The sequence below is a fragment of the Natator depressus genome, chromosome 11 (assembly GCF_965152275.1).
Source record: "Natator depressus isolate rNatDep1 chromosome 11, rNatDep2.hap1, whole genome shotgun sequence".
Taxonomy (NCBI): Eukaryota; Metazoa; Chordata; order Testudines; family Cheloniidae; genus Natator; species Natator depressus.
Window position 1 is genome coordinate 44,638,213 of NC_134244.1, and position 25,331 is coordinate 44,663,543.

At 38.0% G+C, this 25,331-nt stretch overlaps 1 protein-coding gene across 1 annotated transcript in view; it reads right to left on the reverse strand.

Moving 5' to 3' along the window:
* TTN (titin) overlaps window positions 1-25,331 on the reverse strand; it is a 308,950-nt gene that overhangs the window by 138,746 nt on the left and 144,873 nt on the right. Inside the window, exons 137-157 of the mRNA XM_074967679.1 lie at window positions 23,614-23,700; window positions 22,975-23,049; window positions 22,543-22,620; window positions 21,580-21,663; window positions 21,186-21,257; window positions 18,823-18,906; window positions 16,223-16,303; window positions 15,893-15,967; window positions 15,466-15,543; window positions 15,157-15,240; window positions 13,303-13,383; window positions 13,037-13,117; window positions 12,672-12,755; window positions 12,348-12,422; window positions 11,913-11,990; window positions 11,603-11,686; window positions 7,140-7,433; window positions 4,598-4,675; window positions 3,874-3,957; window positions 3,594-3,677; window positions 3,191-3,301 (exon numbers count right to left, since the gene is read on the reverse strand). Coding sequence (XP_074823780.1) covers window positions 3,191-3,301; window positions 3,594-3,677; window positions 3,874-3,957; window positions 4,598-4,675; window positions 7,140-7,433; window positions 11,603-11,686; window positions 11,913-11,990; window positions 12,348-12,422; window positions 12,672-12,755; window positions 13,037-13,117; window positions 13,303-13,383; window positions 15,157-15,240; window positions 15,466-15,543; window positions 15,893-15,967; window positions 16,223-16,303; window positions 18,823-18,906; window positions 21,186-21,257; window positions 21,580-21,663; window positions 22,543-22,620; window positions 22,975-23,049; window positions 23,614-23,700 — 1,932 coding nt within the window. The remainder of the gene's footprint in view (window positions 1-3,190; window positions 3,302-3,593; window positions 3,678-3,873; window positions 3,958-4,597; window positions 4,676-7,139; window positions 7,434-11,602; window positions 11,687-11,912; window positions 11,991-12,347; window positions 12,423-12,671; window positions 12,756-13,036; window positions 13,118-13,302; window positions 13,384-15,156; window positions 15,241-15,465; window positions 15,544-15,892; window positions 15,968-16,222; window positions 16,304-18,822; window positions 18,907-21,185; window positions 21,258-21,579; window positions 21,664-22,542; window positions 22,621-22,974; window positions 23,050-23,613; window positions 23,701-25,331) is intronic.

Consider the following 25,331-nt stretch of genomic DNA (forward strand, 5'->3'; position numbering starts at 1 on the left):
AAGAATGAAAAAATCATGAGCTGGTGTACCTATAGCTGGTGTGACCTCATAAGCCTCCTCATAGATCTCTTCAGCCTTCTTAACCTCCTCATGCTTCTCATAGACCTCTTCAATCACCTGCACCTCCTCATATTTCTCATAGACCTCTTCAGGCTCCGGAACCTCCTCATACTCCTCAATCTCTTCAGGCTCCAGAACCTCCTCATAGATCTCTTCAGGCTCCGGAACCTCCTCATAGATCTCTTCAGGCTCTGGAACCTCCTCATACTCAATCTCTTCATGCTCTGGAACCTCAAACTCTTCTATAGCCTCATAGGTCTCATACTTCTCATACTCCTCATACTCATATTCATACTCCTTCACCGCAGGAACAGGGGGAGCAGCAGGAACAGGCACTCTCTCTTCCCGGGTGGGTTTCTTAGGTACCTCAGGAACTTGGAAGATAGTATTATTACTGTTACTACCTTTAAAGTATTGGAAATGACTTGTACAGAGTAAGACAAAAAGAGTCAACAGAAAACTATATCTTATAAATACAACAACAAGAAGTTTTTATAAAAAGGAAGAGAGATTCTATGAAAAGTGATCACATTCCAAAATATTTTAGGAACAAGTAAGAGGAATAGATATTTTGAAGAAATTCAGTAAGGCATGTCTCTACCTTTGGCTGGAGGAACTTCCTTTGGTTTAGGAACAGCAGCGGGCACTTTTTCTTCAGGAACAGATCTCTTACGTACCTCAGGGACTTTAAAGATATGGCTTTCTTTTAGGGATTTTAAATGGTTTAACAAAGCAATACAAATAAGAAAGCAACACAAAACACAGTCTCACGATTTTATAGTGCAACAATTAATCTTTTGAGACAAGAATACACAGAAATTTGACAGAACAGTCAGAAAACGCTGGTGTTAGAAAGAATAAGATCAACAATTTTAACACATATGATAGCTGTCAAGAATGCATGTACCTTTCACAGCTGGAGGCTCCACTTTTTTAGGAGGAGCAACAGGTATCTTCTCTTCAGGAATAACTTTCTTAGACACCTTAGGCACTTTAAAGACATTATCTGGTTTTAGTATTTTTGTTACACAATATCAAAAACAACGTCCAAGCACATAAATTTACAGACAACAGAAATATAAACCCACAAACAAATATCAAAACACAGAAGTAACACAAGGCACATATATTAAAATGCTTTGTACTAAGAAGTTGAACAATTCACATTAATTAGTGTCAGTGTTCATATTTTCATTATTAAACTATTATACCTTTAACTGTTGGAGCCTCAACCTTTTTAGGAACAGGTACTTTCTCTTCAGGGACAGGTTTCTTAGGCACCTCTGGCACTTTAAAAGACATTTGATTTTTAAAATTTCATTTTCAAGCAACATCAGAAAAAGAAAGAGGACATAAAATGCCAGGACACAGTGAAAGCAAGAACTGAACTAAAGAACATACTGTAAGTGTTTTTAAGCTGGAATCAGGTTACAAACAACAGACACTTTCTCTACAGGGACAGATTTTTCAGGCAACTCAAACACTTTGCAGATGTTATCTTATGTTAGCAATTTGAGAAATTGTATACATCAGAAACAGAAGGGCAACACAGACAAAAGAATACAAATGCATAGGACAAAATTATAACTGTATCCTGTAAGGCCTACTCCCAGTGAAGTCAATTTCAAAACTTCAGTGGATTCAGGCTCAGCCTCAGATTGGATGTTAGTGCGGTTATTGAAAATGTAAGGGAATAATAACACTGTTTATTCGCCTTGCAATTAATTCATGTACCTTTCACTGGCGGAGGCTCCATTTTTTTAGGAATGTCTACAGATATTTTTTCTTCTGGGACAGGTTTCTTTGGCACCTCGGGCACTTTAAAGATATTATTTCATTTTAAGAATTTCATTTTCAAGCAACATCAGAAAGAAAAACACAACATAAAACACAAGGACACAAACTTGCACAACAATAACCACTGATATAAAGAATATTCTGTATGTGTATTTCATGGTAACGTTACAGTGGAATTGGGATGTAAGGATCAGCTTGGGCAACTTTCCCGCTGATGGTTATCTACGACACATCATTACCAATCAAACACTATTAGCAACACATATTCACATATTACAAAAAGGGAGTACATAGAAACCCCTTTGGCATCTTATTTTGCATACTAAGAGCTACCAGTGTGTTTGCTTTCTAGTTCAGTTGTAAACCACTCTGCTGAATGGGCATAAAGTTCAGCATCATCGGGTGCTGTTTGTACTCAGTTGCCTTCATTTCTGTTTCTACGCAGTTAGGATTTGAGTTCTTGTTACCCAGTCAGATGTGTTTGTACCCTTTTCTGTAGTAGATTTAGCAGTGCATGCTGTGAGATATTAGAATGTACTGCAGATCTCTCAGGCTAAGTATCGGAGATTCTTCAGGGCACAGATCATACCACATCCTTGCCCAAGGGAAAATCAAAGAGAATTCTACCAGATATTTTGTTTAAAAGACACATTATGCCACACAAACACTATGTGCAGGACACTGCTGCTTTGATTAGCATACAACAAGACTCTTAGTTTTGTTCTTGGCAGATCATTATAATTGGAAACCAGTTGATCATTAAAGGTCTGATTCTGAGCCCATTGAAGTCAGTGCCAAAGCTCCCATTGATTCCAATGCTGCAGGATCAAGCCCTGTCTGAGCCCTACTATTCCTTAACAATGAACACTGGGGTATGGACATAAGGATCTAAATTGTGATCGCCACAACCAAATTCCACTGAAATGTCAATGTCCAAATGACAGAACACTCACTTCCATATACCCCAAAATGATGTACCTTTAGCTGGCGGAGCTTTCTTTACTTTAGGAACAGCAACAGGTACTTTCTCTTCTGGGACAGCTTTCTTGGGCACCTCAGGCACTTTAAAGATATTTTGTTTGAACAAATTTAATTTTTGTACAACATCAGAAACAGGAAACAGAAGATAGCAAACACTTAAAACAACACATAAGAAAGGAATTACACAAATTTATCTGGGTGTGAAAGATTCAATGGAACAAAAAGCTGTATATTATACAAACGCACACACACACACATATATACACATGTAAACAGTAAGTGTATACACACACACACACACACACACACACTTTGAATATGTATAATTACTCTCAGTTTGAAGGTGATATACCTTTAGGTGGTGGAGGTTCTGGTTTTTTAGGTGCAGGGATGGGTTCTGTTTTTTTAGGCCCAGCAACAGGAACTTTCTCTTCGGGAACAGCTTTTTTCGGGACAGCAGGCACTTTAAGAAATATTATTTTGATTTATGAATCATTGTTATCCTTTCCGCAGCTCCAAAATAGAAAGACAACTTAAAACATAGGGTACAAATGTGTAAAGCAAAAAACCAGTTTTCTAAACGCTGCATTATAAGAAACATTCACAGTGTGGGGCTTGATCCTGAACCCACTGAAATCAATGAGCGGTTTTGCTATTGAGTTCTTTTGGAACAGGATCAGACCCCCTTACCTGTAATGTTCCATATGTGAGCAAGCAATGACAGAATTGCGTGGATGCGTCGCAAACTGATGTACCTTTAGCTGGCGGAGCCTCCGCTTTTTTAGGCACTGGAATGGGCACTTCCTCTTCTGGGACAGCTTTCTTGGGCATCTCAGGCACTTTAAAGATATTATTGTACTTTGAGAATTTCACTTTTGAACCATAAGATACAGAACAGTGACATGAAACATAAGACCACAGAATAACAATTCGCAAGAACAGAAATATGTTTCTCATCATGATGCTCTGAATGATGAAAAGGCGAGTGAAGGGTGAAAGATCAGGATGCACACATGGAATCACACACGGTTGTACCTTTGGCTGGTGGAGCTTCCTTTCTTTTGGGCACGGGAACAGGCACTTTTTCTTCTGGCACAGGTTTCTGTGGCACCTCTGGCACTTTAAAACATGATTTTGGTTGAGAATACCTCCCACATGCCATTCCAAACAGAAAAGCAAAAAGACATGCTCACAAAGATTTCAAATGAAGATATGCCTCCCGAAGAACAAGATAATAAATGTTTATATCAAACAAACACACCCTATCACTCCTGGGCAAATACTTTTCAAATCACTTCATATCTTCATGAGCTTGGGAGATTAAATTCATAACTTTACTAGATACTAAAAATCATGGACTCAATAAAGACACTGGATTTATGGCTCATTACAACAATTTGTAACCCGCTAACCCTCCTTTGTCCTACAACTCCAGAGATGCTAATTGCTTATATCACCTTGAATGGTCTCCTGCAACATGTGTTAACTCCTTATGCTCAACTCCTTATGTTCTACCTTATATTTAGCTGTGACACACTGAGTACCTTTCCCAGACTTGAAGAAGAGTTCTGTGTAAGCAAAAAAGCTTGTCTCTTTCACCAACAGAAGTTGGTCAAATAAAGGATATTACCTCACCAACCCCATATCTCTAATATCCTAGGACCAACATGGCTACAACTACGCAGCAAATATACAAGAAGTAGTAAAGTTAATTAAATATTAAACAAAGTTTGATAACTTCAGAGAAGAGTTGATGTACCTTTCACTGGAGGAGCTTCTTTTCTCTTGGGAACAGGTACTTTTTCCTCTGGGATAGGTCTCTTAGGCACCTCAGGCACTTTAAAAATACCATTTTTGTTTTAGGAATTTACTTACAAAACAACAGGAACATAAAGTACAAGAACTCAATTGTAATGCAAGAAAGTTACTCCAGCACAAACAGATACCACTCAACATCAATTTAATATTAAAAAGACAGGAAACAGCACAATAAAGGGATGTGTTTATTTGTAATGAGCCAAATCCTGCAGTTCTTACTCAGCCATTGATCTGGCAAGGCAAATTTATCTCAATGTTAATGTGGTTTTGCCTTATCCAAGTCTGAGTAAAGACCACATGGTATGGCCCTTAAAACTAGGTTATTACAGCTGGTCAGAAATGGTGGTGGTAATGAGGAAATTTGGGGAAAAATCAATTTTTGGTCAAAATTTAAAAAATTGATGAAAAATTTAGCGCCAATTATTATATCAAGTATCTTTCAGTTGTAATTCTTCTTTTCCTGGTACTAGTATTTTTTTCCTGAGACTACTTTCTTACACTTATTAGGCACTTAATACATTAAATATAAGATGCTGAATCGCCAGATTTAGAATATATATTAAAGGTTCCATTCTTTTTTCAGAAATTTTGAGTATATTGCTAGTACTCTCTACATGACAAGAAAACATGGGATTTTATCAACTAATTTGCTCACAAACTGGAACTCTTAGCTAATTAGAAGCATCTACAAATTTAATGGTGAACAGCAGAATGTACCAAGACCATTTTCTTCAACGACAAAGGATAAAATTCTGGCACTATTGAAGGTCAGTGACAGTTTTCTCTTTGGAGCAAAGATTTCACCCAAAGAGTTTCTTTAAAAAAATTGTATTCCACAACCCTGAAACCTCAATACAAATTGAATGATGGAATACTTGGTAGACTGGAAGAAGTCACTGACCACCTCCCTGGGTAGGGTAACTGGCCTTGTCGCACATTGATTTTCACACATGCTTAACTTTAAGCAAGGGAATAATCCCATTGGCTTGGTCTAGATTAGGAAAAGAGGTCAAAATAACATGGAAGTTAACTCCAACATAACAATTTTTTCATGAGTAAAGGCAAGCAGCAACTTTTAGCTTCTTTTAGATGGTCAAGGTAGATATTAAGTAACCTCAGTCTCTTTTCCTAATCTAGACAAACTATATATTTACTTTCAGAGAGCATAGGCTGACTTTGTTTTCACAAGGAAAAAGGCATATTTGTAAAATGTGTTTACTAATGTGTTGAAATCCTTGTGTAGACAATTCAAAGTGTAGTTTTGATATGTATTAGCTGATCAAAGTAAACCCTAAATTCACCTTTAGGGTGGAGCCACTATTGGTAAAATATAAAACAAGAATTTTGATAAGTCCTTAACTTCCTTTTGAAATTCGGATTTCTCCTAAATCACACAGGCAATTCTGGATTTTACCCTTTGTCTTTGTGTTATGATGTGAGGTGTTGGACATAGAGTTGGATGGGGAAAGGTTTTTCTGTCCTATGAGAAATGTTGAGATTTTGAAAAATTTCCCATCCTCAAATTAGGGCAAAATGTTGAAATCTCAAAAATGTTGATGAACCAACCATTTTAAACAGATGGATTAAGTTGATTACAATGTTTAATGTCAATTTCAACCTTTTAAAATAAAATTTTTAGTATAAATTAACTAACATCTTTTAAAAAGTTGTTTCAAACCAAACATTGAAAATTTTTGTTTTGAAAGTGTCAAAACAGGACAGTTTGAAACTTTTTTTTTAATATTAGGATTGGGAGATTAGTGGAAGCCTAACATTTCCTGTGAACGGTTTCAGAATCAACAAATAGGTATATTCTTACAATACAATGTTTTGTTGAGAAGTTATGACCTGATTACCCTGTCAGTGGAGATTAATACGTGAGGGTGATGGAGACTTCCAAGCATCCTCACCAACTGTTCTCCCTATGAAAATATTTAAACACTCTGAGAGATGGACTGGATAATCTAATCAGCCCTTTCCATTTCTGGCTTCTGTGATGTTAAAAAAAATCCCACAGATGATTTAGGATTTTCCAAAACGCCAAAGTGAAAGTCAATGGGATTTGTGTTCCTAAATCACTTAGGTGCTTTTGGCCACTTAGGCTACCCATCATCGGGATACAAATGCCTTTTCTTGTGATTGTGGAACTTGCACTAAGTCAACGGGAATTTAAAATATGGACTGATAACAAGATAAGGCCCCAAACCAGCATGAGATAAAACTGACTGGAACGTTCATTGCCTTATCTGATTACAAAGACTCCTTATGCTGCCAATTGCTTATTTACAACATGGAACACTGATTATAGTTACAAAAAATTTTAATGAACAGTAAGCATTCAAACATGCAACACACTTTGAAACACACACCAATAATTAATTATCATAACAAAGGAAAAATAATGTACTGGAGTAATTAAAAGAAAATCATATTTGCAAAACAGAAGAGTTCTATTCTGATTTTATCCCAAAATTTCATTATACCTTTCACTGGTGGGGGAGCCTCTTCTTCATACTGGGGAACTTCCTCCTCCTCCTCTTCCTCGTATTGAGGAACTTCCTCTTCATATTGGGTAACATCCTCCTCCTCATAGTGGGTGACTTCCTCTTCATAGTGGGTAACTTCCTCTTCCTCTTCATAGTGGGTAACTTCCTCTTCCTCCTCATAGTGGGTGACCTCTTCTTCATAGTGGGTGACCTCTTCTTCTTCCTCTTCATACTGGGGAACTTCAACATATATTTTTTCTTTTTGGACAACTGTCTTACGTTCTTCAGGCACTTTAAAAAGATATCAATTTAAAGATTTTTAAAAGCCATCACAAAAATACTCATGAACAGTACTATAAAGCTATGAAGCATTGTAATGTAAGAACTAAATCAAATCAAGAATGTTCAGTAAAAATACAAGACAGAATTCACAGCACATTTACAACACTGACATGCAAAGAACATATGTTCTAATACTACAGAACTATACTATAGTATCTAATGCTATATCCAATGTACCTTTAGCTGGTGGCCTCTTCACTTTTTTAGTAATAGAAATCGGTAATTTTTCTTCTATGACTACTTTCTCAGGAACATCAGGCACTTTAACGATACAGAATATTTACATTTAAAAACTTAAAAAAACACAAACACTAGAGGCAAGAAGCACAAACACTAGAGGCAAGAAGAAAGATATATAAAAAAGGGTATCTAACATAAACATGGCTCACATATCGCCAAGGCAACTGTGCAAACTGACAATGGAAACATTAAACCATAGTTTTATACAACAACAACAAAGAAGACATATCATGTCTCAACATATACATATGAGCAGACGCTCTTTGCTGTACCCACTTCTGCCAACAGTGCATTTATACACATTCCAGGTCAGAGCTCTGGTATAAAATCCAATCAAATCCTGAGAAAATTCAGCCCCTATGTGACCTCAGTGACTGTCCCCTTCCATATGAGGAGAGCAGGGTCCTTCACACAAATATGCCTCTGTGGCTCTCTTTGAGCTTCTCCAGTAAAATCCAGCAAGAGCCCTTTGACAGCCGCTTGAGACAAAAAAATTGTACAGAACAGAAAAACATTCCAACCTCATCGTCCTCGTGTAAGATGGGAGAGAGGGTACAAACAAGCCACTTGCACAGATGGAAGTAGACAGTGATCTTGTGCTTGCAGTAAATTAGAAGTAACCCATGTCCACATGTAGAAAATTTTAACTGTAAAGACTCCAAAAAGCTTATTATGTAGATTATGTTCAGTTTTGCAGATTCATCCAGGAGAGAGTGCACACTTTGTTGGTGGAGTTTCTTCTTTTTTTGAAACAGTACTGGGTAGTTTTTTTCTTTTGACTCTGAAATTGCTGGTTATTAGTGTGTGAAGTCATCCAGGAAAAACTACAGTGTGCCCTGGCATTTGGATGACCTTTTAGGATCACTGAAATAGCAAAAAAGTTGGGAATTTTCTTCTTGGTAGATGGAATCTACTTGGCAGCAATAGTTCTAAGTATTTCTACCTACATTCTGCAAGGAACAACCTAATCTTTGCTTGTCGCAGCAATTTGCTGTGAGGGTCTAGTTCAAGCAGGTGGATGCTTTTTTTAGATGCCTGAAGCCACAGCCTGAGAAACTCCCATTTCTGGTAACAAGTGTTCTTTTTAGGGCTGAGTGAAATATGCCTAGTTGTAACTTTCTGGCAGGGCTGGTGCATAAATTTTCAGTGCCTCAAACTTTAATCTTAAGTGTCAGGTAAGTTCAGGTAAATTCAGGTAAGTCTGAACCCATAAACTCAAGATGAAGTTGATTGAGCCTGGCAACTTTCATTGGTTTGATTACAAAACCAGCTACATTTGGCCCAAATTGTCCAGGCCAGAAGACTCTGCTCCACAAGAAAGCTCTGTCCCACTTGCTGCACTTCTACTTGCCTTCTCAGGGAGGCCTGTAGACCTTGACCTCCTCTCCCTTTGGGGACAGCTGGCTCACTCTTCTTTCACAGGCTTTTCTCCGAACTGCTGGCTGGTTTTCTCCCCCATCCTGTTATTTGGGAGGCCAGCAAGGAGCCTTCTCCTGCAGTTCTCCCCTTCTCACAGCTCCAAGTGCAGGTGTCCTATCCATCCTACCAGTTATACTGCTGCAGTGAGGCCAAGTCTCACTGCTGTGGCTCTACAAGCCTTTTAATTCACCCAGGGCTGAAACACCCAGAGTGCTCAACAATGGGGTTTCTCAATAGCTTGGAGCACTCTGGGTTCTCTCAGCCCCATAGTGAGTTCAAGTACTCACAGGACAGCAGAGGAAGGGCCAGAGGAGCCCTTCCTGTATCACTACTTCCGGATGTGCTGGCTTCCCATAGAGAGGCAGAAAGGAGGACAGACAGCACAGAAGAGGAAAGCACTTGTGTATTTAGTAGGGAGTTGGCCAGGAAGTTTCCCCTCAGAGGGCAGAGGAAGACTGGTTGCATCCAAGAGAGGAGCTAATTAAATAACCAAGGCCATGTCTATGCTTACTGGGGATCGACGCTGCTGCGATCGGTGTAGTGGGGATTAATTTAGTGGATCTAGTGAAGACCCACTAAATTGACAGCAGAGCGCTCTCTGGTCGACTCCAGTACTCCAGCTCCCCGAGAAGAGTAAGGTAAGTCGACGGGAGAGCATCTCCTGTTGATGCAGTGTGGTGTAGACACCCGGGTAAGCTGACCTAAGTGATGTTGACTCCAGGTACATTATTGACATAGCTGGAGTAGCATAACTTAGGTCAAATTACCCTGGTAGTGTAGACATGGCCAAAGCTTCCCCCAGGAAAACAAAAGAAGTCAGGAATCTCAGGATGGATGGTTTAAGACTCTTGAGAGCAGAGAAATTCAAAGGGCTTCACTTTCAGGAAAAACATTGGCCTGCCCCAGGTGTAATACAAACTTTTAATCTACACTCATCTTGAAATCCTGAGTTTTGCTTGCAAAACAAAATAGATTTTAAAAAATGGCGGCAAAACTAAAAGATTTCATTCAGGCCTAAAACTCTTTTAGTTTAGTTCATACCTGTGTATGAAACCTCCTCCTCTGTGTGAAGAGAGATGGACATTTCCTCTGACAAAGCCCAATGCTCTTCCACTGTTGGTACATTAAAGATAGAGTCTAGTTTTAGTATTGTTCCTCTGAAACAATATTTGGGGTAGAGGTTATACATTCCCTACCCACTCAATGTGGTTCTTACGGAAATATGACATTTTAATTGCTTTCCTGCCACCTCTGACACCAGATAAAATGGAGGGAAATGCACCCCTACGGCTGCCCCTGTATCCCTTAAGGTTCCTAGGATTTTGGTGGAATGTCAGAATTCAAGAGAAGTTACTGTGGCAATATGGCAGTCAGACTGGAGGACCAACAGCCAGGCAATTATTTCTTTTATAATTTATTCTATGGATGTGGGTACCTTTTGCTGGTGGAGCTGCTTTTCTTTTTGGAACAGCAATGGACACTCTTTCTTCTGTGACAACTGTCTTTGGAACTTCTGGTACTTTAAAAATAGTAATTGTAAGAATACTAAATTGCAAAATTCAGATGCTCTTTGTTAATTTATGCTCATGTTAAAGAATTATGGATGAACAAGTACAAAATAAATGCACATTTACAAAGTAAGCTTGTGTGTTTAAAAATAGACATGGACTTGAAACCAAACAACAAGCAAACAAGAATTTAAGTTCACAAAGACAACAGGTCAACTTAAACTTTAATGCACAAATAGCTGGATATGCATTTGGCTTGTGGAATATATACTTTCTGAAGAATAATACCAGGTTTTTTTCTTCATGGTAAGCTCCTTATGAATTTCAGACATTTTAAATTATTGTGCTGTTTTAGTAACAGCAATAATATTAATAAAAGCATGAAAAGAAAAACAGAAAGAGACATATGCACATAAAAAAGAATGACTAAAAGATATTTACATGACACATTAAGGGCTCTAGAATTTAATTGTTCAGTGTTGCTGGCACTTTCCAGTACATGTAATTTAACTACAAAATATCATACACCGAAAAAAGATAAAAGAGTTTTTTAAGCCCAAAAGAAAATGAAAGAAGTTAAGGACACAAAGGCATCTTTGAAATAAAAATGCTGATGATGTGAAAAGTCATTGACACTTTTTTAAAGAGAAGACACAGTGAGCTTCTGCATATGAATGATGCTCAATTTATCAAAATTAGTGTGCACCCAAAACAACGATTGCAATTAATAACAGTTTTGAATACACAAGAAATGCAGGGGATCAGCTGTTTTACATAATTTTCTAAATTTTTTGCAGGGCAGAAACCAAAATTCCTTTTAATTTATAACCAAATTAGTATAAACTGTTTGTTTTATTTTAATTAAACCATTCCCAGGTTCAAGGCCTGCTGGTTCCCACTGATTTCTGATATGTAGAAGCCTCCTTTATCACCAGAAAAGAGCTGATTTACCTTTAGCTGGTGGAGCCACCACTTTTTTGTGGACCGGAACGGGCACTTTCTCTTCTGGCACAGCTTTCTTGGGAACTTCTGGCACTTTAAAGAGATTTTTTACTTTTAGGAGATTTGAATTACACACAAACAGTAAAAACAATCAGGCAACAAAAATACAAGCACAGAGACCTGACATTTTTGTAAGTTAAATAAGGAAACAAAAGCATACACCAGAATCTACATTTTATGCAATGGAACGAAACTATTCTAGATACAAGACATTAATAACAGACAAGCATCTATTGCATAGTTTGAAAAGGCAATGTACCTCTTTTTGGTGGAGCCTCCTCCTTTTCAGAGATGGCTACTTTTTCTTCGGTGATAATTTTCCTGTGCACTTCAGTCACTTTAAAAATATCAAACGTAGGAATATTTAATTGCAATATTTGGAAGGTGCTTTAATAATAAAGCAGCTAGAAATAAATCTTTTTAATCTTAATTGATTTTTGATAAAAGAAAATATACATGAAATTTCACTGAATACAAAAATGAGACAGTAAAAGAAGAAGGAACAATTTACAAAAACAGTATAAAGAACACAAGTGATAGTTTATACATGGTGAAGATCCAGACAGAGGTTACTGTCACTAAAACACAAAATATCTAAATGAAAAACATTTGAAACGAACAAACAAACAAATATAAGGTGTAAGATAAAGCAACAGATAAAGACATCTAGAGAATATTATTTTCATTAGTTTACCTTTGGTGAATTGAGGTTCTTCTATTTCAACAGCAACAGGAGGTATCCATTCTTCTGGTGGTTTTTTCTTAAGTACTTTAAAAATATTGTGTAATTTTAGAAAATTGGAATGATTTCAATACTAAACTAAAAAGAAAAAAAAGCAACATAGAAATCTCACTATGAATACAACTGGCAATGGACACAAACAGGCACATGTACTTGTGTAATGCTAAAAAATTAAAAGCATCTAAACTACATTTTACTCAACAAGGTAAGAAGTTAAAGACTGAAATTGAAAGAAAGACATTTTTCCAAGTTATAGGAAGCAAATAACTGATGTACCTCTAGCTGGCGGGGCCTCTGCCTTTTTAGGAACAGGGACAGGCACTTTCTCCTCAGGAACAGCTTTCTTACGAACTTCAGGCACTTTAGAAAGAAGAGTTTTAAGAATATTGATCTCTAGTATTCTGAATATGTTTTGTATGTAACATTAGTGTTTCCTTCATTTAAAAATAACCAAAGTGTTTATGTAAGGAAAAACAAATAATAGTATACAGAACATACCGTTGTAATGCAAACAGTCAGACTGTGATTTATAAGAAACTCACATCTTTATTAACAGACACTAAAACCAAGAACATGAGAAGAGAAGACCTGTGTCATGTCTTTCAAGGTAAGGAAGAATCATTTTAATTAGTAACTTATACCTTTCGCTGGTGGAGCTTCCTCAATTTTAGGAGCAGCAGGAACTTTTGGTGGTGGGACAACTTTCTTAGGCTTCTCAGGCACTTAAAAAAATATTACAGTGTATAGTTTAAGAAATAGGAAAAGTATCAAAACAGTACGGAAACACTTGGTTAGTCAAAAGAGAAGTTTGTAACACACATGTAATAGGGACATACGTCAAAAACAACAAAATCAGAAACACTGAGATGCAGAACAATTGACATTTGATATTTAAGAGTTGATGTACCTTTAGCAGGTGGGACTTCCACTTTTTTGGGAACAGGGACAGGTACTTCCTCTTCTACATAGAAAGGCTCTTCTTCAGTCACTTTAAAGATATCAATGTTAAAGATACAGAATTGATGTATTTGGCATGTTTGATCTAGTCCTTGGTTAGTGTATCTATGGAATGCTTGATTTAGGAAATCTAATTAACCCAGTCTCACCTGCACTAGGAGTACTGCCTATCCCCAAAATAGTAGCAAGATCCAAACTCTGTAGCAATTTACTGATATCTGAGAACCAGGACATACAATAAACACAGTGGGTGTGGCTGTGTGAGTGTAAAATGGAGTCTTAGATGGAGAGACCAGTTGGTAGATTTGGGTTTGGGATGTAGACATTTATGTCAAGCAGTAGTCTTTTGTGGTGAGCCAAATCCTTTCTTATATTATAGTCTCTGTTGAATTTGTTTTAGAGAAACATTAGGTGGATGAAGGAAAGGTAGCTAATTTACTGGAAGGTTTGGCTCAGATTTCAAAACATGGTTTTCATTTGCCATATATTTTAAAGTCAGTGCTGTCATTTTCTAGGAACTCTGAACAAAAAGATTGGGAAGAAAATCACATCAGGCTAACATTAGCTTCTTTTTCATGATGCCTTCTCCTTTTGGACACAATCCTGCAAAGGGCTGAGCTCCTGTAGGTATGAAGTGCCCTCAAAGACTGATCCAACTCCCCCTGAAGTCAATGGAGTCACTGTCAATGACTTAAGTGGGAGATGGACCAGGCCTGAACACTCAATACTGCTAGGAGATGCTCAATACTTTGCAGGGCTAGATCTAATGCCCACTGAAGCTAGTTGAAAGTCTCCCATTGACCTTAGTGAGACACTAGGAACACACAAATCTCACTGGAATTTGTCATCTTGAGAATTCAGCTGGATACAGACAGATTCAACATGTCATGTGCAGAGGGAATTCAGGCAATGGCTTTGTGTTCGTTGCTCTATGCAGTGTTAAGTTACCTGTGTTACAGATCCACCAGTATATTTTTAAAGGTTACAGGTGTCTCCATAAGTTTGCTCATTCTCACAAAACAACAAACAAGAATTTAAGTTAACAGAGTCAACAGAGCAACTTAAACTTTAATGCACCAACAGCGGGATGTACATTTGGCTTGCAGAATTTATACTTTTTGGAGAGTAGTAGCATGTTTCCTTTTCTTTTGGGTAAGCTCCCTAGGCACTTCACTTTATATTATTGTGCAGTTTTAGTAACAGCAAAGATATTTATAAAAGCATGAAAAGAAAAACAGAAAGAGACATATGCACGCACAAAAACAGAATGTCTAAAGCATATATACATGACACAGTAAGGAGTCTAGAATTTGAATGCAAGATTTTTCAGCATTCCTGGTATTTTCCATTACGTGTAATTTAATTAAAAAATTTTACACACAGAAAAAACATAAGAGACAGCATATTAAACCCACAAGAAAATGACAGATGTTAAGGACACAAGACCATCTTTCAAAAAAATGCTGATGATCTGAAAAGACGTTGATACTTTCTTTTCAGAAGAGACAATCAGCTTCTTCATATGATTGATGCTCAGTTTATGAAAATTAGCGTGCACCCAAAACAACTATGCATTCATAGCAGTTTTGAATGCACAAGAAATGCAGGAGACCGACCGTTTTATATGATTTTCTGCATTTTTTTGCAGGGCAGAAACAATCAAAATTCTATTTAATTTATGATAAAGAAAGTATAAGTTTAAAAAAAAAAAAAAATCAAACAATTCACAGGTTCAAGGCCTGCCAGTTCCCACTGATTTCTGATATGTAGAAGCCTCCTGTATCACCAGAAACAGCTGATGTACCTTTGGTTGGTGGAGCCACCACTTTTTTGTGGACCGGAACGGGCACTTTCTCTTCTGGCACAGCTTTCTTGGGAACTTCTGGCACTTTAAAGATATTGTTCATCTTTAGGTGTGTTGAATTACTCACAAATGGCAAAAATAATAGGCAACAAAAATACAAACACAGAGGCCTGACATTTGTGTAAGTCAAATAAGGAAATTAAAGCGTAAACCAGAATCTATATTTTATGCAACATAATTAGGCAGTTCAGGACACAAGACAATATTAAGAGAGAAACATCTGCTGCATGGCTTCAAAAGGCAATGTACCTCTCTTTGGTGGAGCTTCCTCCTTTTCAGTGACAGCTACTTTTTCTTGGGTGATAATTTTCCTGTGCACTTCAGTCACTTTAAAAATATCAAACGTAGGAATAGTTAATTGTAATATGTGGAATGCACTTTAATAATAGGCAGCTAGAAATAAGTCTTTCTAATCTTGACTGATTTTTGTTGAAAGAAAATATACATGAAATTTCACTGAATACAAAAATGAGACAGAAGAAGAAGAAACAATTTAGAAAAACAGTACAAAGGACACAAGTGATAGTCTATACACAATGAAGATCCAGACAGAAGTTACTGTCACTAAAACACAAAATATCTACATGAAAAACATTTGAAACAAATAAACAACAAAATGTGTAAGATAAAGAAAAAGATAAAGACATCTAGAGAATATCAATTTTCATTAGTTTACCTTTGGTGAATTGAGGTTCTTCTATTTCAATAGCAACTGGGGGTATCCATTCTTCAGGTGGTTTTTTCTTAAGTACTTTAAAAATATTGTGTAATTTTAGAAAATTGGAATGATTTCAATACCAAAGAAACCAAAAGAAAAGGAACACACAAATCTCAGTATGAATACACTGGCAATTGACACAAACAGGCACATGTACTTGTTTAATGCTAAAAAAATTAAAAGTATCTAAGCTATATTTTACTGATCAAGGTAAGATTGAAAAGATTAAAGATTGAAATTGAAAGAAAGACATTTTTCTCTGTTATAGGACGCAAAGAAATAATATACCTTTAGCTGGTGGGGCTTCCACTTTTTTAGGAGCAGGTACAAGTACTTCCTCCTCTATGTAGTAAGGCTCTTCTTCACTCACTTTAAAGATATTAATGTTAAGAATACAGAAGTGACCTATTCGGTATATTTGGTCTATTATTGCATATATTACCTTCACAAGTAATGAAATGATTAAAAAAGAATAACCAACAAAGAGTACTGACACCCACAACACATATATTTGCTGCTTCGTTTTCCAGATTGTTTCCTTGATAACACTTGTAAACTTTCAGAAAAACTATGGTGTGAAAAAGACAAACAGAGTCCTTGGTTAGTGTATCTATGGAATGCTTGATTTAGAAAATCTAATTCACCCAGTCTTCACCTGCTCTAGGAGTACTGCCTATCCCCCAAATAGTAGCAAGATCCAAACTGTGTAGCAATTTACTGATATCTGAGAACCAGGACATACAGTAAACTCTAAGGGTGTGGCTGCTTAAATGTGAAATGGAGTCTTAAGGTATATTTACAGTGCAAAATCCAAACAAACAAAACCCATAGGAAGGAGTCTCAGGGCTTGGCTACACTTGCAAGCTAGAGTGCATTAAAGCAGCCTCGGGCGCCCTAGCTCACTACCCGTCTACACTGGCAAGGCACGTAGAGCGCTCTGACTCCACGGCTAGAGCGCTTCTGGTGCTCCACCTCGGCGAGAAGATTAACGCTATTGTGCCTTGGCTGAAACGCCCGGGCGTCAGTGTGAAAGAGGTGTTGGATTAGTACGCTCTGATCAGCCTCTGGAAACGTCCCATAATCCCCTTAAGTCAAGTGACCACTCTTCCCATTGTTTTGAACTCGCTGTAGAAATGCGGATATGCCCTCTGAAAGCTCCATTTCTGACAGCCAGCTGCTTATCTGCTCCGAGACAAAGCAACCATTAGTGTGGAATGTTGTGTGTGAGAGAGAGAGGCGGGGGGGGTCTGCTGCTGTCTGAACTTACAAGACAGCATGCTGACATGCTCTCAGCTCCCCCCAAAACCCACTCTCTCTCCCCCCACATACACACAACACACTCCCTGTCACACTCAACCCCTCCCCCCCATTTGAAAAGAACGTTGCAGCCACTTGCATGCTGGGATAGCTACCACAATGCACTGCTCTCTGTGGCCATTGCAAAAGCTGCTAATGTGGCCACGCCAGTGTGATTGTAGCTGTCAGGGTGGACAGACTGCAGTGCTTTCCCTACTGCGCTCTCCGAAGGCTGGTTTAACTCAAAGTGCTCTACATCTGCAAGTGTAGCCATGCCTTCAGAGTCAGGGTCAACATACGTGGGTTCTCACTACAGGGCTTTAAAATAGCAGTTTAGATGTTCCTGCTTGGGCTGGAGCTCAGAAACCAGTGATGGGAGGGGTCTCAGAGCCTGGGCTCCAACCTGAGCAGAATGTTTACACTTGTATTTTTAGTGCTGTAGCCTGACCCTCACAAACCAGAGTCAGTTGACCTAGACTTTGAAACTCACTGCCCCGGGGGGTTTTTTTGGTTTTTTTTTTTTTTTTGCAGTGTTGATGTACAATGAGATAGTTTCTAGCTGCAACAGGGAAATGGGCAGACCACCTGGGAGAGTTAGGTTGGGGATATATGCATTTAATTCAAGCAGAAATAGTTGTGCTGAGCCAAGTCCTTTCTTTTATTACAGCCTCTGCTGAATTTGTTTTAGAGAAATACTGGCTGGACAAAGGAAAGGTGGCTAATTTACTGGACGGTTTTAGCTCAGATTTCAAAATATAATTTTCATTTGTCATATAACTTAAAATTAGTGCTACCATTTTCTGCAAAGTCTTACAAAAAGACTAGGAAGGAAATCACATCACAATAATGTAAGATACTTTTTTTTAAGGTGCCTCCTGCCTCTGGACATGATCCTGCAACGCGCTGAGCTACTGTAGGTATGAAGGGCCCTCAGAAACTGATTTAACTTCCCCAGTGTCAATCTCAATGACTTATTTGGGAATTGGGTCAGTCCAGAACACTTAGTACCTCCGGGAGTTGCTCAGCACTTTGCAGGCTAGATATAATGCCCCCTCAAATCAATTGAAGGTTTCCCATTGACCTCAGTGAGACCCTAGGAACGCATAGATCTCACTGGAATTTGTCATCTTGAGAATTCAGCTGGATACAGGCAGATTCAACATGTCACATGCAGAGGGAATTCAGGCAATGGCTTTGTACTTGCTGCTCTTTGTTACTTGTGGTACAGATCCACCAGTATATTTTTAAAGGTTACAGGTGTCTCCATAAGTTTGCTCATTCTCACAAAACAACAAGCAAACATGAATTTAAGTTAACAGAGACAGCAGAGCAACTTAAATTTTAATGCACCAATAGCTGGACATATATTTGTTTTGCAGAATTTATACTTTTGGAGAGTAGTAGCATGTTTCCTTTTCTTTTGGGTAAACTTCCTAGGCACTTCAGACATTTTAAATTATTGTGTAGGTTTAGTAACAGCAACATGAAATCAAGAACGTTCAGTAAAAACACAAGGCAGAATTCATGGCACATTTACAGCACAGACATACAAAGAACATTATATGTTGGATCAAATGCTATATCCAATGTACCTTTAGCTGGCGGCTTCTTCACTTTTTTAGTAATAGAAATTGGTAATATTTCTTCAATGACTACTCTCTCGGGAACATCAGGCACTTTAAAGATACAGAATATTTACATTTAAAAACTTTAAAAAACAATGTACAGAAGCATAAATGCTAGAGGCAAGATGTAGAACATTAATACACAATGGTATAATTCAATAATACAGAAGAAAAATATATAAAAAAGGGTAACATAATTATATGTGGCTCACAGATCACCAAGGCAACTGCAGATTGGCGAGGTATTATGGAAGCATTAGACCATAATTTAATACAACAACAAAAAGACATATCATGTCTCAACATATACCTATAAGCAGATGCTCTTTGTTGTATTCACTTCTCCCAACAGTGCATTTATACACATTCCAGGTCAGAGTTCTGGTACAAAATCCAATCAAATCCTGAGAAAATTCAGACCCTCTGTGACTTCAGTGACTGCCCCTTTCCGTATGAGGAGAGCAGGGTCCTTCATACAAATGTGCCTCTGTGGCTTCTCCAGTAAATCCAGCAAGAGCCCTCTGACAGCCACTTGAGACAAAGAATTTGTACAGAACAGATAAACATTCCAATCCCATCGTTCTAGCGTAAGATGGGAGAGTGGGTACAAACAAGCCACTTGCACAGATGGAAGTAGACAGTGATCTTGTGCTTGCAGTAAATTAGAAGTAACCCATGTCCACATGTAGAAAATGACAAGATTTTAACTGTAAAGACTCCAAAAAGCTTATTATGTAGATTATGTTCAGTTTTGCAGATTCATCCAGGAGAGAGTGCACACTTTGTTGGTGGAGTTTCTTCTCTTTTTGAAACAGTACTGGGTAGTTTTTTTCTTCTGACTCTGAAATTGCTGGTTATTAGTGTGTGAAGTCATCCGGGAAAAACTACAGTGTGCCCTGGCATTTGGATGACCTTTTAGGATCACTGAAATAGCAAAAAAGTTGGGAATTTTCTTCTTGGTAGATGGAATCTACTTGGCAGCAATAGTTCTAAGTATTTCTACCTACATTCTGCAAGGAACAACCTAATCTTTGCTTGTCGCAGCAATTTGCTGTGAGGGTCTAGTTCAAGCAGGTGGATGCTTTTTTTAGATGCCTGAAGCCACAGCCTGAGAAACTCCCATTTCTGGTAACAAGTGTTCTTTTTAGGGCTGTGTGAAATATGCCTAGTTGTAACTTTCTGGCAGGGCTGGTGCATAAATTTTCAGTGCCTCAAACTTTAATCTTAAGTGTCAGGTAAGTTCAGGTAAATTCAGGTAAGTCTGAACCCATAAACTCAAGATGAAATTGATTGAGCCTGGCAACTTTCATTGGTTTGATTACAAAACCAGCCACATTTGGCCCAAATTGCCCCAGCCAGAAGACTCTGCTGCCCAAGAAAGCTCTGTCCCACTCGCTGCACTTCTACTTGCCTGCTCAGGGAGGCCTGTAGACCTTGACCTCCTCTCCCTTTGGGGACAGCTGGCTCACTCTTCCTTCACAGGCTCTTCTCCGAACTGCTGAAACACCCAGAGTGCTCAACAATGGCTTGAAGCACTCTGGGTTCTCTCAGCCCCATAGTGAGTTCAAGTACTCACAGGACAGCAGAGGAAGGGCCAGAGGAGCCCTTCCTGTATCACTACTTCCGGATGTGCTGGCTTCCCATAGAGAGGCAGAAAGGAGGACAGACAGCACAGAAGAGGAAAGCACTTGTGTATTTAGTAGGGAGTTGGCCAGGAAGTTTCCCCTCAGAGGGCAGAGGAAGACTGGTTGCATCCAAGAGAGGAGCTAATTAAATAACCAAGGCCATGTCTATGCTTACTGGGGATCGACGCTGCTGCGATCGGTGTAGTGGGGATTAATTTAGTGGATCTAGTGAAGACCCACTAAATTGACAGCAGAGCGCTCTCTGGTCGACTCCAGTACTCCAGCTCCCCGAGAAGAGTAAGGTAAGTCGACGGGAGAGCATCTCCTGTTGATGCAGTGTGGTGTAGACACCCGGGTAAGCTGACCTAAGTGATGTTGACTCCAGGTACATTATTGACATAGCTGGAGTAGCATAACTTAGGTCAAATTACCCTGGTAGTGTAGACATGGCCAAAGCTTCCCCCAGGAAAACAAAAGAAGTCAGGAATCTCAGGATGGATGGTTTAAGACTCTTGAGAGCAGAGAAATTCAAAGGGCTTCACTTTCAGGAAAAACATTGGCCTGCCCCAGGTGTAATACAAACTTTTAATCTACACTCATCTTGAAATCCTGAGTTTTGCTTGCAAAACAAAATAGATTTTAAAAAATGGCGGCAAAACTAAAAGATTTCATTCAGGCCTAAAACTCTTTTAGTTTAGTTCATACCTGTGTATGAAACCTCCTCCTCTGTGTGAAGAGAGATGGACATTTCCTCTGACAAAGCCCAATGCTCTTCCACTGTTGGTACATTAAAGATAGAGTCTAGTTTTAGTATTGTTCCTCTGAAACAATATTTGGGGTAGAGGTTATACATTCCCTACCCACTCAATGTGGTTCTTATGGAAATATGACATTTTAATTGCTTTCCTGCCACCTCTGACACCAGATAAAATGGAGGGAAATGCACCCCTACGGCTGCCCCTGTATCCCTTAAGGTTCCTAGGATTTTGATGGAATGTCAGAATTCAAGAGAAGTTACTGTGGCAATATGGCAGTCAGACTGGAGGACCAACAGCCAGGCAATTATTTCTTTTATAATTTATTCTATGGATGTGGGTACCTTTTGCTGGTGGAGCTGCTTTTCTTTTTGGAACAGCAATGGACACTCTTTCTTCTGTGACAACTGTCTTTGGAACTTCTGGTACTTTAAAAATAGCAATTGCAAGAATAGAAAGAGACATATGTACATTAAAAAGAATGACTAAAGCATATGTACATGACACAGTAATAGAATTTGAATGTAAGATTCTTCAGCATTGCTAGCACTTTCCATTACATGTAATTTAACTACAAAATTTCATAAACAATAAAAACATAAAAGATAACATTTTAAACACACAAGAAAATGACAGATGTTAAGGACACAAAGGCATCTTTGAAAAAAATGCTGATGATCTGAAAAGACTGATACTGTTTATTTTTAAGAAGAGACAGTGAGCTTCTGCATATCAGTGATACTCAGTTTATGAAAATTAGTGTGCACCCAAAACAACTATGCAATTCATAGCAGTTTTGAATACACAAGAAATGCAGGAGTGTGATTGTTTTACCTAATTTTCTGTATTTTTTTAGAGGGCAAAAATCAAAATTCCTTTTAATTCATAACAAAAAGTGAATATAAACTGTTTTTTAAAATCAAATAATTCACAGGTTCAAGGCCTGCTGCGTTCCACTGATTTCCGATATGCAGAAACCTCCTGTATCCCCAGAAAGAGCGGAAGTAATTTTAGCCGGTGGAGCCACCTCTTTTTGGTGGACTGGAACAGGCACTTTCTCTTCCGGCACAGCTTTCTGGGGCCCTTCTGGCACTTTAAAGATATTGTTCGTTTTTAGGAGTTTTGAATTACTCACAAATGGCAAAAATAATAGGCAACAAAAATACAAACACAGAGGCCTGACATTTGTGTAAGTCAAATAAGGAAATGAAAGCACACACCAGAATCTATATTTTATGCAACATAATTAGACAGAGATACAAGACAAGATATAAATATCTGTTGCGTAGCTTCAAAAGGCAATGTACCTCTTTTTGGTGGAGCCTCCTCCTTTTCAGAGATGGCTACTTTTTCTTTGGTGATAATTTTCCTGTGCACTTCAGTCACTTTAAAAGTATTAAGTGTAGGAATAGTTAATTGTAATATTTGGAATGAACTTTAATAATAAGCAGCTAGAAATAAATATTTTTAATCTTGACTGATTTTTGTTGAAAGAAAATATACATGAAATGTCATTGAATCCAAAAGTGAGACAGTAAAAGAAGAAGGAACAATTAACAAAAACAATACAAAAAACACAAGTAATAGTTAATACACGGTGAAGTATCAGACAGAGGTTACTGTCACTAAAACACAAAATATCTACATGAAAAGTATTTGAAACAAACACAAACAAACAAAATGTGTGAAATAAAGGAACAGATAAAGACATCTAGAGAATATCATTTTCATTAGTTTACCTTTGGTGAATTGAGGTTCTTCTATTTCAATAGCAACCGGGGGTATCCATTCTTCTAATGGTTCTTTCTTAAGCACTTTAAAAATATTGGGTGATTTTAGGAAATTTCAAAACCAGAGAAACCAAAAGAAAAAGCAACACACAATCTCACTATGAATTCCCTGACAATAGATAGGTGTTTCTGTGGGTTTGCTTGTTCTCATATGTAATGGAATTGTCTAAGGAAGTCCACAGAATGTCATTATTGATCTCTGAGTTGGTCAGTCAAACAACAGGAAAGGAGGAATAATACTCTCAGAAACAAAATCTTCATAAACACTGAGGGACAGAGGATCCTCTTGATATTTAAGATTAGATTGATGCTTTTCACCTGTTTTCTGTAAGCAACCAACTATGCTGTTTTGTAGTGGGTTGGGCTGAAGACTGATCGTAAGAAGTGGCAGAGCTGTTTAGTAGTGGCAAAATGTCATAATATATGAAACTTTACCAGCATTTAACAAATGGTGTAATGAAAAATGTTCATCTACACACTGAGGAAAAACTTGATTTTTTTTTATAAAAACCAAAAAATTATTTCAAAAATAGCAAGATTCCGAGATCGTTTTTATTTTAGCCTACACTCCTTGAATTGTGGTTGTACCTGTAACTGATGAAATCTCCTCTTCTCTGTGAACAGAAATGATTGCTTCCTCTTCCTCTTCTTCTATCCATTCTTCCAGTGTTGGTTCTTTAAAGACAGGTTCAGTTTTAATGTTTTTTGTGGAACAATGGTTATGGCAGAGGTATAACAATTCTGATAAAATCAATGCGACAACTACAGCCATAGACAGGAAACATGAAATGCTTTGTACGTGTATGTTTGCCTTGCATTAAATTCTGTTCCTTGCCCATGTGCTAGGGACAGGGGGCAAATTACATCTACGGTAGCTCTCAGAGTTCAACTGTGTTTTCAGTGGAGTGCCACAGCTTCCCAAACGTCCCATCACAGCAGCTACAATGGAGGACCAGCAGTAAAGTAGTTAAATAATTCTTCTTACTCTTTTGGTGGGTGGTAAAGAAAGACTAGTACAAAATAAGAGGGCAGGTGATGTGCTGGACAAATAAACTGAGAAACCAGCATATTCTTTAGAACTGTGTCAGGGAAAACTCAACTTGTGATGGGGCAAGAGGCCAATTTGCATAGGTACAAGCAGAAAGGAACATGTTTACATGAACAAATACCTTTCCGCATATTCATATTTCATAGGGGTAACTTAGGTGTTGACTTTAGGAATTTTGGCCCTTTTGTTGTTATCTTAATAAATATGTGTTAACTATCCCAATCTGACTGACTATTCATTAATGGATTACACAAGTGGGGAATCTTGGCTTGGAACACTATGGGGGAGATCCTTAACTGGCATAAATTGTTATAACTCCATTGAAGTCAGTCTCCATTCAAGCTGAGAATCTGCCCCAGAATGGTAATGAGTTATAGTGCAAAAGCAAGTCAGTGTTTCTCATCTGTAGCACAATGAATAGTTCTTTTGTATGTGGGGAAGGAAGTGATGGATACAACCCTCATGTGTGTACCCATACCTCATGGGCCAGATCCCTCAAGGTGCTTACTATCCAATTATCCTTAACTTTCATTGTGTCTTCATTAGGAGTCTGATCCAAAGCCCACTGCAATCAATGAGAATCTTTCCATCCACTTCAATGGGTTTCGTATCAGGGACTAAAAGTACAAGGGCTGGGCACCCACCCCACAGAAAGCTCTGAGCAACTGGGAAGTTATGGGCTCTACATGTAAAAAGTTGTAATGCAAAACCTCACATATAACAACCAAGGCACATTTCTGTATTAGGAATCATGCCTTTAAACAACAGATTTGCACTCTAAGACAACAAGAACAATCTACAGAATTGATGTTTCTCACATGGATCACTACTTGCAATATACTTTCAGGTGGTGGGACATCACTCCTTTAGAGATTATAACAGATACTCTTTCTTCTGTAATATAGACTTTTTCTCCTAAAACTGCTTTCTGATATACCTCAGGCACTTTGAAAGGTACTAATATAAAATTTATGAATTTCTAATTGCAATGTGTAGATAATATCCCAGATTGCTATGACTAAGTTTTTGAAGATTTAAGAACACTGATGCTATATAACAAGAGCACAAATAGTAGATGGCAGAGTACTACACAATACACACAAAATAAACTCATGATCCTCTGTCAATAACGCAGTACACTAACGGATAACTCCCAACAGCAACACAAATCTTACAAATACAGTAAGAGGCCAATAACAAAACAGAAGATAAGAACAGATGCTATTTAAGAATCAGCATGATCTGTCACTCCATCGGG